Source organism: Alligator mississippiensis, chromosome 6, assembly GCF_030867095.1.
Source record: "Alligator mississippiensis isolate rAllMis1 chromosome 6, rAllMis1, whole genome shotgun sequence".
NCBI classification, from domain to species: Eukaryota; Metazoa; Chordata; order Crocodylia; family Alligatoridae; genus Alligator; species Alligator mississippiensis.
This window is the reverse complement of record NC_081829.1, coordinates 41,762,577-41,776,993: the sequence shown is the minus strand read 5'-3', so window position 1 is coordinate 41,776,993 and position 14,417 is coordinate 41,762,577. Positions and strand designations below refer to the sequence as shown.

General features: G+C 42.1%; 1 protein-coding gene across 2 annotated transcripts in view; it reads left to right on the top strand.

Moving 5' to 3' along the window:
* Positions 1-14,417, top strand: part of LDB3 (LIM domain binding 3) — a 222,805-nt gene that overhangs the window by 114,792 nt on the left and 93,596 nt on the right. For both annotated transcript variants that reach the window (XM_019497157.2, XM_059729829.1), the window contains one exon: positions 5,482-5,557. In XM_019497157.2, coding sequence (XP_019352702.1) covers positions 5,482-5,557 — 76 coding nt within the window. The remainder of the gene's footprint in view (positions 1-5,481; positions 5,558-14,417) is intronic.

The following is a 14,417-nucleotide window of genomic DNA, read 5'->3' as shown; positions in this document are numbered from 1 at the left end:
AGGGGGACTATGGTCCTTTTTGGAACCTTGTAGCAGACTTAAATGGATAAGTCATCTATTTTGTATTTTCAGACCATATCTTAGAGAAAAAAAATTCAAACTTATGACTCATTCTATCTGTGAGACAGGTAAGAAAGGAAACTGAAAATAAAAGAATTGAGCCACTGAAGAAGGGGGAGAAAAATGTCCCTTAACTGAGAGATTTCTCTGAGGGCTAATGGCTTTTACATAAATAGATGCTTTGTTCTACAGATGGATATATTTTTATTGACTTCACCTCTGCTGCCCTCCCTTTCAATTCAAAGCTATGCTAAAGCCAGCAAATCTTAGCACTCTGTTATAAAAGCCAGGGCTGTAGAGGTTCAGGGCAGAATTGTTTAGGAACCTTTTTTATTTCAAAGTGATGGCTTGAAACGTTTTGCAGAATTAATGTAATCTAAAAGCCTTAGCTGTGTAGCATTATGGATGACAAATGTGGCATAGCAATAACTTGTGGAATAAATAAAGCATTTTAACAGCTTCCTTTATGAGAAGATGGCAGCTGGGGAAAAGAGTGGACATAAAATAAACAGTGGGAGTGATGGAACAGTTTGGAAAATGAATCCCTATGCTGCAGTACAATGATTTTCCAGACAAGCATCAAATGGACATATCTTGTTGCGTGCTGTACCTCTGCTAGTGACTGTGAATATTTACAGCGTTTAGTGTGTGGGAAGCAAAAATTCATGACTTCTGTGTGTGTACAAGAATAGATGCTCAGGATGGATTATAGGGCTTGCATCTGGTCTTGGATAGGCTTGGGTGAATCCAGGATGACTCTAAGTTATTGACTACACTGTGAGAATTGAGAGAATATAACTGAAACCAGAATCTGGCTCTCAATTTGTTCATATCTATCTGCTCTAAAATTGCAACAGATGGTCAATGACACTTTCTGGGTACTTGGCCACTGCTGCTTGCTACCTCACCTCAGTTATTTCATGAAAGGTTTGCCTGGTTATGGTAGCATTGGAGTGATGTTGTAGTTGTGGTGGTCCAGAAAATAGTTGAGAAGCAATGAATTTTAGGGGTGATATCTTTGATTGGACAAATTGCAAAATGGGGATAGACTTAGAAGCTTTTGAATGCAGTCAATTCTTCAAGTCAGATTAGTCCTTGTTGTGCCTTCTTTTCCCTCAGACCTGAAGAATAATGCACTACATTTGAAAGCTTGTCTAAATCTACCCCAGCTTGGTCCAATAGGAGATATCACCCACATAAATCTCTGCCTGATTATGCTTGGTTACTTTTTTGTGGTTAAAATGGATTGAGGAAGTTGCAAGGACCCTACTGCCCCTGCTCCATTGCTACAGGAAACCCCCGCTTAGCACTCTTAATTGGTTCCTGAAAAAACGAGCGTTAAGTGAAACCAAAAGTATTTGTTGATGCAAGACAGTGACCGTAAGTGTTTTTAATGACCCAAGATGGCAACCACGAGTGTTAAAGCAAAACTCGCTGAGTGCTAAGTGGAATCAGGTATCAATTTAAAATGAGCTGTATAGCGAAATAGCGCCAAGTGAAACAGCATTAAGTGGGGGTTGCCTGTATAACTAATTACGCTGTCACATTTTACAAGCAACATTTGTTCCTAAACCCAGGCACAGTGGTTAACATTTGTAACTGCCTGTTCTGAGGCTTTAGGGGTTTTTTTATTCCCAATACTTTCATGTTGTATGAACTATATTGTAAATATATTCCTGTTATGGATACAACTGTTGAATACTCCTTTAGAAATCTTCCTAGCCCTTTGTTTCAATAATATCTTGTAGCAGTGAGTTCCACAGACTAATCATACATGAATAAAAGAGTACCCATTTTAAACTTATTTTATTTCATTGTTCCATTATTTTTATAGGTGTCATGCTCCATATGTATATCATCTTGTAGTATGTAGACATCTGTTATGTCATGTCTTCATTTTTCTCAAGTGAAATAGATCTTTGTAACCTTTCTACATGTGGAAATCTTCCAGTACCTCTAATGAGTTTACTTGTTCTTCTCTGGACTTAAGTACATTTTTGAAAGGTGGGAACCACATCTAAATGCACTGTCCAAGATGGAGTTGCATAGTAATATAGAAATTATCATGTTGGATCAGACCATTGGTCCATCTTCTAGTAGTCTGCCTCTGGTAGTTGCCATTGCCAGATACTTTAAAAGAAAAGTGCAGTCACCTTCAAGTGTTGTGTACATTTATGGAATAGCCTGCCACAGAAAGTTTTTCCATCCTGCAGTCTAAGCAGTTCAACTGTGCCTTGAAATATAAGATTCTGTATTTCTACTTATTCAAACCCTTTTTAAAGATTTGCCTGTAAGTATTACTAAAAATCAGAAGTTTAATTCTGATTTCCAAGATTTCTCTAAATAAGGAAGAGAAGTCCTTGGATATTGATGAAAACAGCACAACAGAAATTAACTATCCCTCGATACAAAGATGATGTCTGCCAGGAGGGTGTGGGGGATTACTAGTAAATTTGAAGGGGGCTGAGGAGTCCAATCCATGCCCTGAAAGTTTTTCCACAGATATGACAAGTGGTGTCTTGGTGGGGGGGGGGCAACTGTTGGTCAGGATGTTGTGTGCTTTCCTTCCTCCTCTGCGGTTTCTCGGCATTCTGGGCAAGATGGTTCTCTTTGAAGTAGGCTGTACCTTGATGTACGGTGCAGCACCATTGAGACCTGTTACCAGCCAGTTACCAACCTATTACAAACCCCCAATTTGTAGGGTTGATGCCTCCCTTCTTAAGGTTCACTTTCAGGTTGTCCTTGTAGCGCTTCCTCTGTCCTCTGTGGGTTGTCTTTCCATGACTAAGTTGAGAGAATACGACTTGCTTTGGCAGATGAGTGTCAGCCATCTGCACACAGTGGCCAGCCCAGAAGAGTTGATGGTTCATGATCTTTGCCTCAGTGCTGGTTAAGTTAGCTGGAGAGAGGATGCTGGCATTGGTGCAGTGGTCTTCTCATCACCGCTATACTAGGGGATTACATCAAGGGCTCAGTGACCAACTGTTCACCAGGGCACCCAAGGGAAAAACCAGGAGTGATGGCCACAAATTCCTGGAAGATCAATTCAGACTCAACATTAGGAAAAACTTCTTCAGTCAGGGTGTCTAGACTGTGGAATAAGCTCCCTCCAGAGGTGGTGCAATCACTTACCCTGGAAATCTTCAAGAGGAGACTAGACCAGGTGTGGCTGGTGAACTCAGACTGGTGGAGTGTCCCACAGGAGTGGCGGGGGGGGGGTTTGCAGTCAGCTGGCAGTGGGGTGGGGGGGGTGCAGGTTTGCAGCCAGCCAGGAGCAGGGGGGTTTGCAGTGCCTGGCCAGCTGCAAACCCCACCCCACTGCTGGCTGGTTGCAAACTCCCCCTCTTCCCCACTCCCATGGAACGCCCTACCGCCCCATCAGTCTGAGTTCATCAGTCGTGTATGGACTAGACAGTCACCTTGCTGGGGTCACCTGACCCCCAGTTATCTTTCCTGTTTGGTGCAGGGGGCTAAACCTGATGATCTTCTGAGGTCCCTTCCAGCCTTACAATCTATGAACCTATAATGCAAAGAATCTTCCTGAGGCAATGCTGATGGAACCATTCCAGGTGCTTAAGATGGCTTTGCTATGGCACCCATGCCTCATCCATAGAGGAACATGGAGATAACCACTGCAGTGTACACCAGGATCTTAGTTCCCATCTGCAGATCTCAGTCAGCAAAGACATGGTGAAACAGCTTGCTGAAGCATATGCTGGTACAGCAAATCCTGTGTTTTGATTTCTACATCAAGACTGACTGACTGGGAGAGGTGACTACCAAGTTATGGGAAATTCTCAATGTTTTCCAGGGGTTTTCCAGCAATAGTAATTTGTGGGGGGAGGAGGGCAGCTTGTGTTGGGGCAGGCTGATGGAGCACATTCATCTTCCCAATGTTAAGGGAGGGTCCAAGGGTATGATAGTCACCTGAGAAAAAGGTCAAGGATAGACTGCAAATCGGTCTCAGTGTGCACAATGATAACACAGTCATCAGCCTACTGAATACCGGTGATGCCAGTCTTGGTAACTTTTGTTTTGCTGTAAAGGTGCCACAAGTTGAAAGGTTGACTGTCCATTCGATACTCAACATCAAGTCCAGGAGGAAGGCGGTTAAAGCTAAGAATCAAAATCACAGCAAAATGGATGGAAAAAATGGTTGGGGCAATGACACAGCCCTGCTTGACACAAGTACAGATGGTAAATGGGTTTGTCTCTGATCCATTGCAAAGGACTGTGGCAGTCATCCTGTCATGGAGTAGCCTGAGGAGACTGATAAACTTAAGTGGGCAACCAAATCTAGCCAGCACTTTCCATAATGCTACATGATTGATAGAGTTGAGGACCTTGGTTAGGTCAATGAATACCATAAACAGCTCCTGGTGTTTCTCTCTACACTTCTAGGTCTGTGCAACAAAAATAATTTTGGTGGTACTCCGTGATGATCTAAAGCCACACTGTGATTCTGAAAGGACTTCTTCAGCAAGGGGGAAGAGGCAATTCAGAAGTATGCTAGTAAGAAACTTCCCAGCAACAGAGAGGAGGGCAATGCCTCAGTAGTTCCCAAATGCTAACTTGCCCCCTTTCTTGAAGATGGTCACAGTGTTAGCATCCTTTAAGTCGGGTGGAACTTCCTCGTTAACCCATATTTTGATGAGAAGTTGGTGACATTTTTGTGCTAGTGCTATTCCATCGTCTTGAAGACCTCTGTGGCAATGCTATCTGGGCCTGGTGCCTTTTTTGATCTTGGTCTGAGTGATGGCATGCCAGACTTCCTTGAAGGATGGGGGATTAGCAAGACGTTCTATGACTGGATGTTGAGGGATAGACTTGATGGTGGCAGCTGAGACCTCAGATTTGCAGTTGAGTAGAGTCTTGAAGTGCTCCTTCCAGCATTGCTTGATGATGCTTACATTGTCCGTGAGAAGGGTGGAGCTGTCCTGGTATTACAAGAAATTGGGCCATTGGAACATGACCCATGGGTGGCTTTTATTGCTCGAAAGGAGCTTCTTATGTCATGTTGGTCAGTGAAACTCTGGATTTCCATGGCCTTCACTTGCTACCACTGGTTCTTGATAGCCCGCTCTGAACTACAGCTTTGAGCCAGTAGTAAACCTCTCATTTTCGCTGCTTGCAGGGTTCATTTTGCCACCTGCAGAATGTGGGTCTCTGCTGTTGGCTAAGTGCTAGGATTTTCTCATTGTTCTTGTCAAACCAGTCTTGGTGATGGTAAGTGGAGTATCCAATAGGTTCAGCACATGCCTTGTGAAAACAGCAATATAGTAAAAGGCAAGGCCAGATTTTATGTAGGACTTTTACTCTTGATGAAGTATTTCTCTGTGAAATACAAAAATATTGTTAGAAATCAAAAGGCTGGTTTTTTTCCTTAACTGCTTTTCTTTTCTTTTTTTTTTTAATCTGCAGATCTAAACGGCCAGCACCAGTTCCAACAGCAATGCCCAGAGTTGACTCTCCCAGGCCGGTAATTCCCCATCAGAAGGTGTGTGGCATATTTTTCTTCCTCTTAAAACATGAGCATGCTTTATAAAACCTAAACCAACACAAAAAAATAGCCCTTTCTCCCTACCCCAAGTATATGCATTAATGGAATGCACAATATGTGAAGTGTCACAATTGCTAAATAAATGTAATACAGTGATGAACTTTCCTTTTCTAGTTGGTATTTGCAGACCTGGAGCAGCTATTCATTATTTGCTTGGTTTCTACAACACTAAACTTGGAGCAGCTGGCACATTCCTGTCTCTTTCATTGTGTTCCCTTACAGCTTGTGGTTATCTATCAGAGCTCCACAAAAGATATAGCTGCTTTCTAGAAAAAATCCTAATAATCTGTGTCTCAGCTCATTTAAAAATTCAGTAAATTTGACAACATATTGACTTGGTAAAAACAAATTAGGGCATTTTAAAAGCTAGTGCCATTCTAGCTTGATAGGCTTATTGTGTTAATCTATAGATCTCCTACAAAAATAGAAGGATATTAAAATTAAAATTGAGCCATAAATGATAAAGAAAGTGGACAGTTCTGTTTCTGCAGTAAAAATCCAACATCTCCCATGAGAGAGAAATACTATATCACAAAAATACCATGGATATTCAATTACTCTTCTTACATTTTAAGATGTGACTAACCAGTTAATCATATCTTAAATTGTTACCTGGCTATATGTTAATGCAATTAATGACTTGATAAAACAAGGAATAAGGTATAAAGTTATTACATAAAAAATGTGTAATAACTGTGGCTGATTCCTATCATGCCATTAATTGAAAGTGTGGCCAGGCTGGGACTCCCAGCTGTGGGGTGCATCTCTGAGGCTGGGAGCCCTCTCAGATGATAGAGCTCCCAACTCTAAGAGCTCACCATTTGCCCCCAAGACTAGAATCCTTTAGCTGACGGGGCTCCCAGCTGCAGGGGGTGCATGATGTGTGCCCAGAGCTGGGAGCCCCATCTACTGATTCAGACTCCCAGCCATGGAGGCACACGTCTGCCTGGGGCTTTAGTGTCGTTCATGTCAGCATCCTCTGTGGCATTACAGAAGAGCATGAATGGTTTGAAAGACTATGTATCTTTTTCCTCCCAGAGGTTTTCCCTCCATATCTGAGATATATCATATTGGCAGGACAGTGGAGAGTAAATTTGCACTGCCTGTGTTCAAGCTGTTCCAATTAATTGACTAAACACAGGGGGCTCAATAATCCCTGCTCTTATCAATCCTACTCATTTAGTGAGTGCCACCTTCAACAGTTATAACTATTTACAATAATGAAAGAAAATCAACAGACTGTCAGATCCCAAATCAGAAGCAGAATGGGCATGCCAACCTTATGAATCGCTCCAAAATACTCTGCCTTCCGGTTTCAGGGTTCAGGAGATTTGTCTCCCTGTAGCAGCTGCTGACATTTTGAAACTCACCTAAAAGAGTGAGCTTGAGGAGTAAATGGTTAGGTTTTATTTATTTATTGAATTTGAAAGGAAGTAATTTGGCCATTTTGTGACTGAGTCAGAAATGTTACATCAACTGTAGTCTCTTTTTGATATTGGGCCAAGGGAATGAGACATGCAAAAATTGACTTTGCTGAGAATATTTTTCTTCCATATTATTGCTTCTGAGGAATACAGAAGGTTCTGGGATAAAGGGATAGTCAATGTGTATGCCCCTTGCTTCATTCAGGGAGATTGGAAAAACGCCTTCCTCTTCTTACATTGTATTAATGGAGCTTATAAATTTACATAGTGACTTTGTTGAGTTGAAGGTTATTGGAAAGGAGTCACTGGACAGCAATATGAGCTTTCATGGAAGAGAACTTCCTCTCGCTGCGCCATCACAGGAGGGAATTGTTTTCTGTCCTGCCCCCTTCACCCCCGCCCCCCTCAAAATCCCTTCAGAGTACTGTTAGCCTCCAAAGCAGCTTGAATGACTCAATAGACTGTCTCTCCATACACTGAAATTTTTATATGACCATATGTCATTCAGGTCTTTTAGTGACATCTGGACAGATGTGACAGAATTGCATAGCTTAAGCATTTGGCGATTCATGATCATGTAATAGTTTTTCCACACCATATTTGAATACTCCATAATTATATGTTCTCCTTGCCAAAAGTTGATTTTAAAACTTCCTCAGTAAGGAGATCCCATATTGCAGCTGTTCATATTGCAGAGCCGTTTATATCAGGTAAAAAGATAAGGGCAGGGGAAAGGTTAAATGCATACTACTAAGATGCTTATTATATTTTTTTATTTTAGCTGAGCAATAGTTGAAGTGTCATGTTACCTTATTTCCTATCTAATCCTATAGCAGGATGCAAGGATTAAAGACCATGAGTCACCAAAGCATAGAAATGTATTTTCCAAGATCATGTTAGCTTGAACATAAGTATTCTCTCAGCTGGGAATAAGTTATATGTGGGGGGGATTGTTTTTGGTACTGGAAAGAAACTGAAAGCTGGCAATCAGCTAAGACTGCTTTCTAGGGTATGTGGGGGAGCCAGCAGGTAGGATGTGAACGATGTTGCATGTTTTGAAGCAAGAGGGATGGTGGTTGAACATATAACCAGGAGGAGTGAGGGAGCCCATAGGAACAGAGGACTGGAGGAGGCCAGTTAGGCTATTAAGTCCAGTGCCCTACACCGATAGGCATTTTTTTTACCAAAGTAACCCTAAAATTGCTTGTTCAAATCCTCACTCACAAGGTGAGTACCCTACAAGGTAGGGTACCTGAAACACCAAGAATGCCCTATATAACATGCCATAGGTAAAAGCAGTGAAGACACGAGCACTACCAGTGGCCTGCCTTTGCAATGACAGTGATTAATATATGCTCAGAAATCCTAGGCAAATGACCATGCCTCAAGCTACAAAGAAAGGCAACTGTCCTTCCTAGCCTCTACAGTCCATGCCAATCTGACATGGTGGAGGAGGTAAAATTCTTTTCTGATCCCAGGTTTGGTGATCAGTAGGACCTTGAGCAGAAGAGCAAGACCCTCTAGTCAGAAAGGTCTGGATTTTTTACGTCTGGGCAGGAGCATTGGTGCACCCCAGTCAAAAATTCCAGCTTTAGCAGTGACCAGTTTCCTAGGGCTTTAGAGGAAGGTGAATCTTCTTTCTATCAGAGGCCAGTAGCATTTATAAAGGGGAAAAATTCCTTCCCAGCCCCAACTAGTAGCTAGCAAAAGCCCTAAGAGATGTCTAAGCTCTCTGTTCAGCTAGGACATCTGCTTGATAAATAGAAGGATTGCAGTAGCTGAGAATCAGTTTAGGTGGTTTCTGTGCTAAAAGATTGTCCAAGTTCAATAACTGAAATAAGTCCTCTTTGAGTGTTTTGGGAAGGAAATGCAGTAAATTATTAATGCTTTGAAACTCTGGAGCAGAGATCTCAAATATAAAGAAAGAACTTACTGATGTAAACTGTAGTTTCATGTATGTGAGGTAAGGCATGTTTCAGGAAATGCATTTTTAAAATTAGTTTTGTTTGCTTGTCATGGTTTTTAAACAAATTCAGATAACAATAGCACTGTTGCTATTGGCTGGCTGGAATGGCTGGTTTACAGAACTGTCAATGAGATTGAAAGTCAGTTTTTCCCTTTTAGGTCACTAATTCCAGTCCAGGTTGGTAGTGTTAGAATCAGTTGGCTATAACTATGGCCTGTACGAAGAGTTTGATTACATTTCAGCTCTCAGACTGTAAGAGGCTATGTTGCAAAACAATCAATACAGAGTTGTCCTTTCACCAGTGTACTCTCACCTGGAGTAGTGGTCTTCCCCACACAAGGTTATAGTAGGGTTAGGGCAGTACAGGGAAGTTTGCTCACTTTTATGCAAGATCAGTAATTAGTATTATTTGTTTTCTCTGTTGAACATTATTGCTGATCCAAATGTAATTGCTACTGGTTTGCAAGCTTGTGTTTCTATTCAGTTCCTGCCAGCAGCTGATTACATTTTAGATTAAGAATTTATAAGTACAACTTCAGCCTCTTTCAGGTTGGGAGGAATGTCTGAAATGGATGCAATATCTGTGACTCTTTTTATGAGAGAGCAACTAAGCCATGAGGCTGCTGAAGGAAAAGAAAGGTTTGACCAGGTTTTCACATTTTCCTCATCAAACAATAGGGTGTAACTTGAAACAGTACTGATCTTAGGTGAGTCGCATGCTATAGGTGTGAGGTACATGAAAGAACAGAGAGACATATCCAAGATTGAAGGCATTTGTAGGTAGAGTCATTCAAAATGGAGTAGGAAGAATAGAGGGTAGAGTAAAGCTTTATGTATGCTGGTTGAGAATCACTGGTACAGGCATTATGTCTAGGTATTTAATACAGTATCACATTCTGTACTCTCTCAAATACAGCAATGTAAATTGTAAATGTTACTATTTTATTAAAGTAGCGCTCAGAGATCACAACTAGGACCTGATTGTGCTCATGAGCTAGATTACCCTCAAAATGTATATGTATAAAATGACCTACAATCATATAATTGGAGGCAAGATGGTATTGCACAATAACCTATGTGGCAGGAGAACTGGATTTTATTTCTGGCCCTTCTAAAAAATGCTTGTTGTATGATTTGGGGGAAGTCATTTAACTCCCCTATACCTCAGTTTCCCTGTCTGTTAACAGGTGATCAAAGTGAATAGATTCTTCACAGGTGAGTTATGAGTCTCAGTTAATTAATATTTATGAAAAACATTGAAATAATTTAGATAGCAGTATAAAGAAACCATAAAACTATGCTGAAGTATTGCATAATAAGGTCCAAGTCAAGAATGTACATTCAGAATTAAGGTTCATATTCCCAACATAAGCAGTACAGCTTAACACTACATTAACAAAATATCCTTCTCTATGGTACCTTGACCTGCCTTGATACTACATGGGGATTTACAACCCTGGAAGAAATCCTGGCAAATTAATGCTGATGCAGTAGGCCTCCTTCAGACTGAGAACAGCTGTATTCAGGTTCACTTTATTTCACGCAAGTAGAGAATTTGGCCAAACATCTCATTCTTAGAAAAGTAAGAAAAATATTACTGAGAAAAAAGAATGTGCTGAACGAATGCTCTATAACCTCTTTCCATCCCTAAACGTTCTGTGTTCTCTTCTGCACTCACCATTTTTAAACTTACCCACTGACAGGTGTCTCAGTGTTACACTGGGAAATTAGAATCAGCTTTCTGACTTCTCTATAGAGGAAGGAATCTCTGCAAGGTGACAATATCTTTCTCTAGGAAGGAAGCCCAGTGTCAGAGCCTCCTCTTCTGGTTGGCTGAAGGGTAGCATCTGGCTTGTATAGATTAAAATATTAGCTCACATTTCCAGCTAGAGAGATGAAATGTTGAAGTGGAACGGGAGAGAGATGGGGAACAGAGAAGTGTTAGTCACTGTTTGGCTACTTATCACTTCTTTTGATATAATGCTAGAAGTCACATTGCTGCTCATTACTAGATGCCTGACCTTCAGATTTCACAAGTACAATAAATTTCTTCTGCATTGGTCTGTTCTTGCCACTAGACTGAAACAAATAGAACAATCATTTACTCTAAAATATCCTCCTAGGAATAAACCAAACAGCAGATTGTTTTTCTGTTCCATGATTTATAAACTAAGCGACCTGATCAGTAGAAGATTGAAATTATACTGCTGCTAGAACTCCCTTTCCTTAACATCCCCAAACACACAGACACACCTCTAGAGAAGAGCAACCTCAAGTTAAAAATAGTGTCCAGAGTAAACTGAAGAATATAGTTATGGCTTTTCTATGCTAATAGTGAGCAACTAAGAAGAATCACTATATCCAGTATTCTAGTGTGCAGTTACAAATACACATTCCATTTTACTTAAGATGGAAAATGGTTAAGAAATAGAATTAAAACTTCTTCAAAGTCCTCAAGGATGGTATCCTCACTAGCTTTATTTTGTCTCCCTGCTTTCTCAATATTCCCTTTCCTATAACCTTCTTTTTATTTTTATTTTATCTGCCGTGTTGCCAAGCATTATCCAGATGCATTTTATTGATAAAAGGGTCTGTTGTTTATCTTCTTTGCAGCTCATGCTAACACCAGCTTGCTTACGTTGGGAGGGAAGAAAGGGAACCTTTCATTGAATATACATTGACCTCAATGTTTCTCAAATTAACCTGCAAATCTAACTCCAGCTCCTGTTTGTTCCTTTTACAGTTATTGTATCTATTTTGCCTTGATTTTTGCAGGATGTAAACCTGCTCTGCATAACAGATGACTTTTTTTCTCTGGGAAAAGATTTTGGCATTTGTTAATTCTTTAAAATATATTTTTAGAAGAAAATCCTGTTTTCTATTTATTTAGTGGTATTTGGATGCCTACAATAGATTGCTTAGTAGGTGTGTGCTAAACAGGCCGTATTTGATTTGGATTTGGCCCGAATTGGGGACAGTGATTTGATTTGCTGATTTGGATCACTGTCCCCAATTTGATTCAGCCTAATCTGAATCTAAAGATTTGATGCTGATTCAGAGAATCAGTGATTTGGCCATAGAGACAGCTTTAAATGTTTTTTCTACATACCTTGAGTTACCATGTGCAGCTCATAAACACTGTGATAGCGGGGCGGATGGAGTCCACCAGGGAACATACGGCAGGGGGGCCCTGCACCCCGCCCCAGCTCAGATCAGCCATGGGGGGACCCTGGGTGCCCTCCCCCAGACCCAGGAGGCATCAGTCACCGAGCTGGGGGGGCGCAGGGGCCCCCCTGTGCGCTCCCGGGCAGACCCGGAAGTGGACCACAAGTGTTTCTGGTCCATTTCCAGGTTTGTTGCCAAGTGCACTGGGGAGCTTCCTGCACTCCTGTGGGACTCTTCATCCGCCCCAGCATCTCAGCATTCATGATCTGTCTGGTACCTTGAGGTATGTAGAAAAAACATTTAAAGCTGTCTCTATATCCGAATCACCGAATCTTTCTGAATCGATTTGGAGGGTTCCGATTCAATTCAGAGAGATTAAAGGGTCCTCTGATTTGATTCTGATTCAGCGATTCGGCCACCAAATTGGGCCAGATCTCCTCCGAATTAAACCAGGGACTGAAGCTTTGCATAGCCCTACTGCTTAGTGACTGTTTTTTGTAGAATTTTTGGAGGTCAGAACACGATGACTAAAGCACGTAATATTGATACATTTCAGAAAAAACCTGGCAAAAAATTAAAAATCAGTAGTCTGCAAATCATCATCAAGATTAGCTACATCTCCAGGCCCAGTTTTCTATAAATAACAGTTAATATCTCTTACTGTGTTTTTTACAGCCAAGATAATGGGAAAAAAATATTTTTATATTTCCTTACAATATATCATTGGTCAAAAATGCCTCTCTCAAATTGAAGCTCAATATATGATTTAGTTGAATCCCTACCTTCAAGAGTGTTTCTTCAAAATTAAGAATAATCAATATAGCCAGATTGTTTTGGTTCATTGCTGATTTAAACATGATCCTTATGTAATTTAATATATGATATAGCAAATTATTCTGGACAAGAAGACATAAAATTAATATCTTTCCACTGTATGGGACACATTTTACTTGGTGATTTGAGGTCAATGGCATTACAAAAGAAGGTAAATTTAACAGTGGAGAAAGAGCCTCAGTGCAAGTAACTAATATTTCATTTTCATCAATAGTAGACAGTGTTAACTAAGCAGTAAATTGCAATCTTGGAGGCGTGTTCACACATGTAAGCATGTGCACTTGCATCAGCTCAAATAGAAGCAGTGCAAATTTGAGCCAGGGCTTTTTTGCCCCAGTGCATATGCCCAAACATGCACTTTGGTGTCGGCCAAAATGTGTGACTTGGGGCAAAATAACCCTGGCTGGCTCTTCCTGGATCTGCAGCCAGGGGGAGCTAGAGCCTGGAACCACCACCTGTCCTGGCCCCAGCAATGTAAAAACCTGCCCTGGCCAGCAGCTCAGAGCTACATGCCCTCAAGAGCTACTGGGGGAGGAGCCTCTGGGAGGAAGTTGGCCATGCCCCTTCCTGTCCCAGGCTGCTGCTATTGCTGGTTGCTGCAAACTTGGTCTTGGGAGCTTCTGCGGAGAAGATGGCCAAGACAGAGCTTATGGGGGTAAGTTGGCCGCAACCCTTCCTGCCTTGGGCTCCTGCTGCTTCCCCTCCTCCCATGGGGGGGGTCCTTTTCTGCACGCAGCTATCCCCCCCTCAGGGCAGGGCCCACTGCACTGCAATGCACCCCAGCTTCTGCACCCCTATTCCAGCCTGCTGCCCAGCCCACTGCCAAGCTGCAGTTGGGGGACAGCCTGGGAAGGGAACCTGCACTGCATGTGGGCCCCTTCCCCACCATCAGTGCCAGAGCCTAAAGGTGTCTTGCCTGCCCCAGCTGCCTTGACAGGTCACCCCCTGCCGTCACCTCCACTTTCGTCTAAAGCACACCCTGTGTGGCTGAACTGGATGGCTGCTACTACTGCTGCTGCTGTTGCTGCTACTGCTGCCATCAGTTCTGCTGCTACTCCCTCTCAGGAGAGAGGGAGATTCCCTGCTGCACCACCTTGCAGCACTTAACACCACACCTGCACTGGATTACTCCCTAATTGACTGATTGCTCCTGCCCTCCCCCACAGCTGCCTCATTGCATCTGATCCTGCTTTGTTTTCCTCCCTATTGCTCTGCTGCTGAGTACCTGGCTGGAGGCCTGAGAGGCTCCTGGACTGATTTTCAACAAACAAAGCCCCTCCACCACTCCAGCCATCTTTTATAACTGCCTCAGCAGCTGCCAAGTGTGTTTTTTCCCTTATATGGTAAGTCCTGTTGTCCACTCCCCTTGCCCTGGTGTTCGTTATGTGGCTGAGTAAGCCAGATCGAG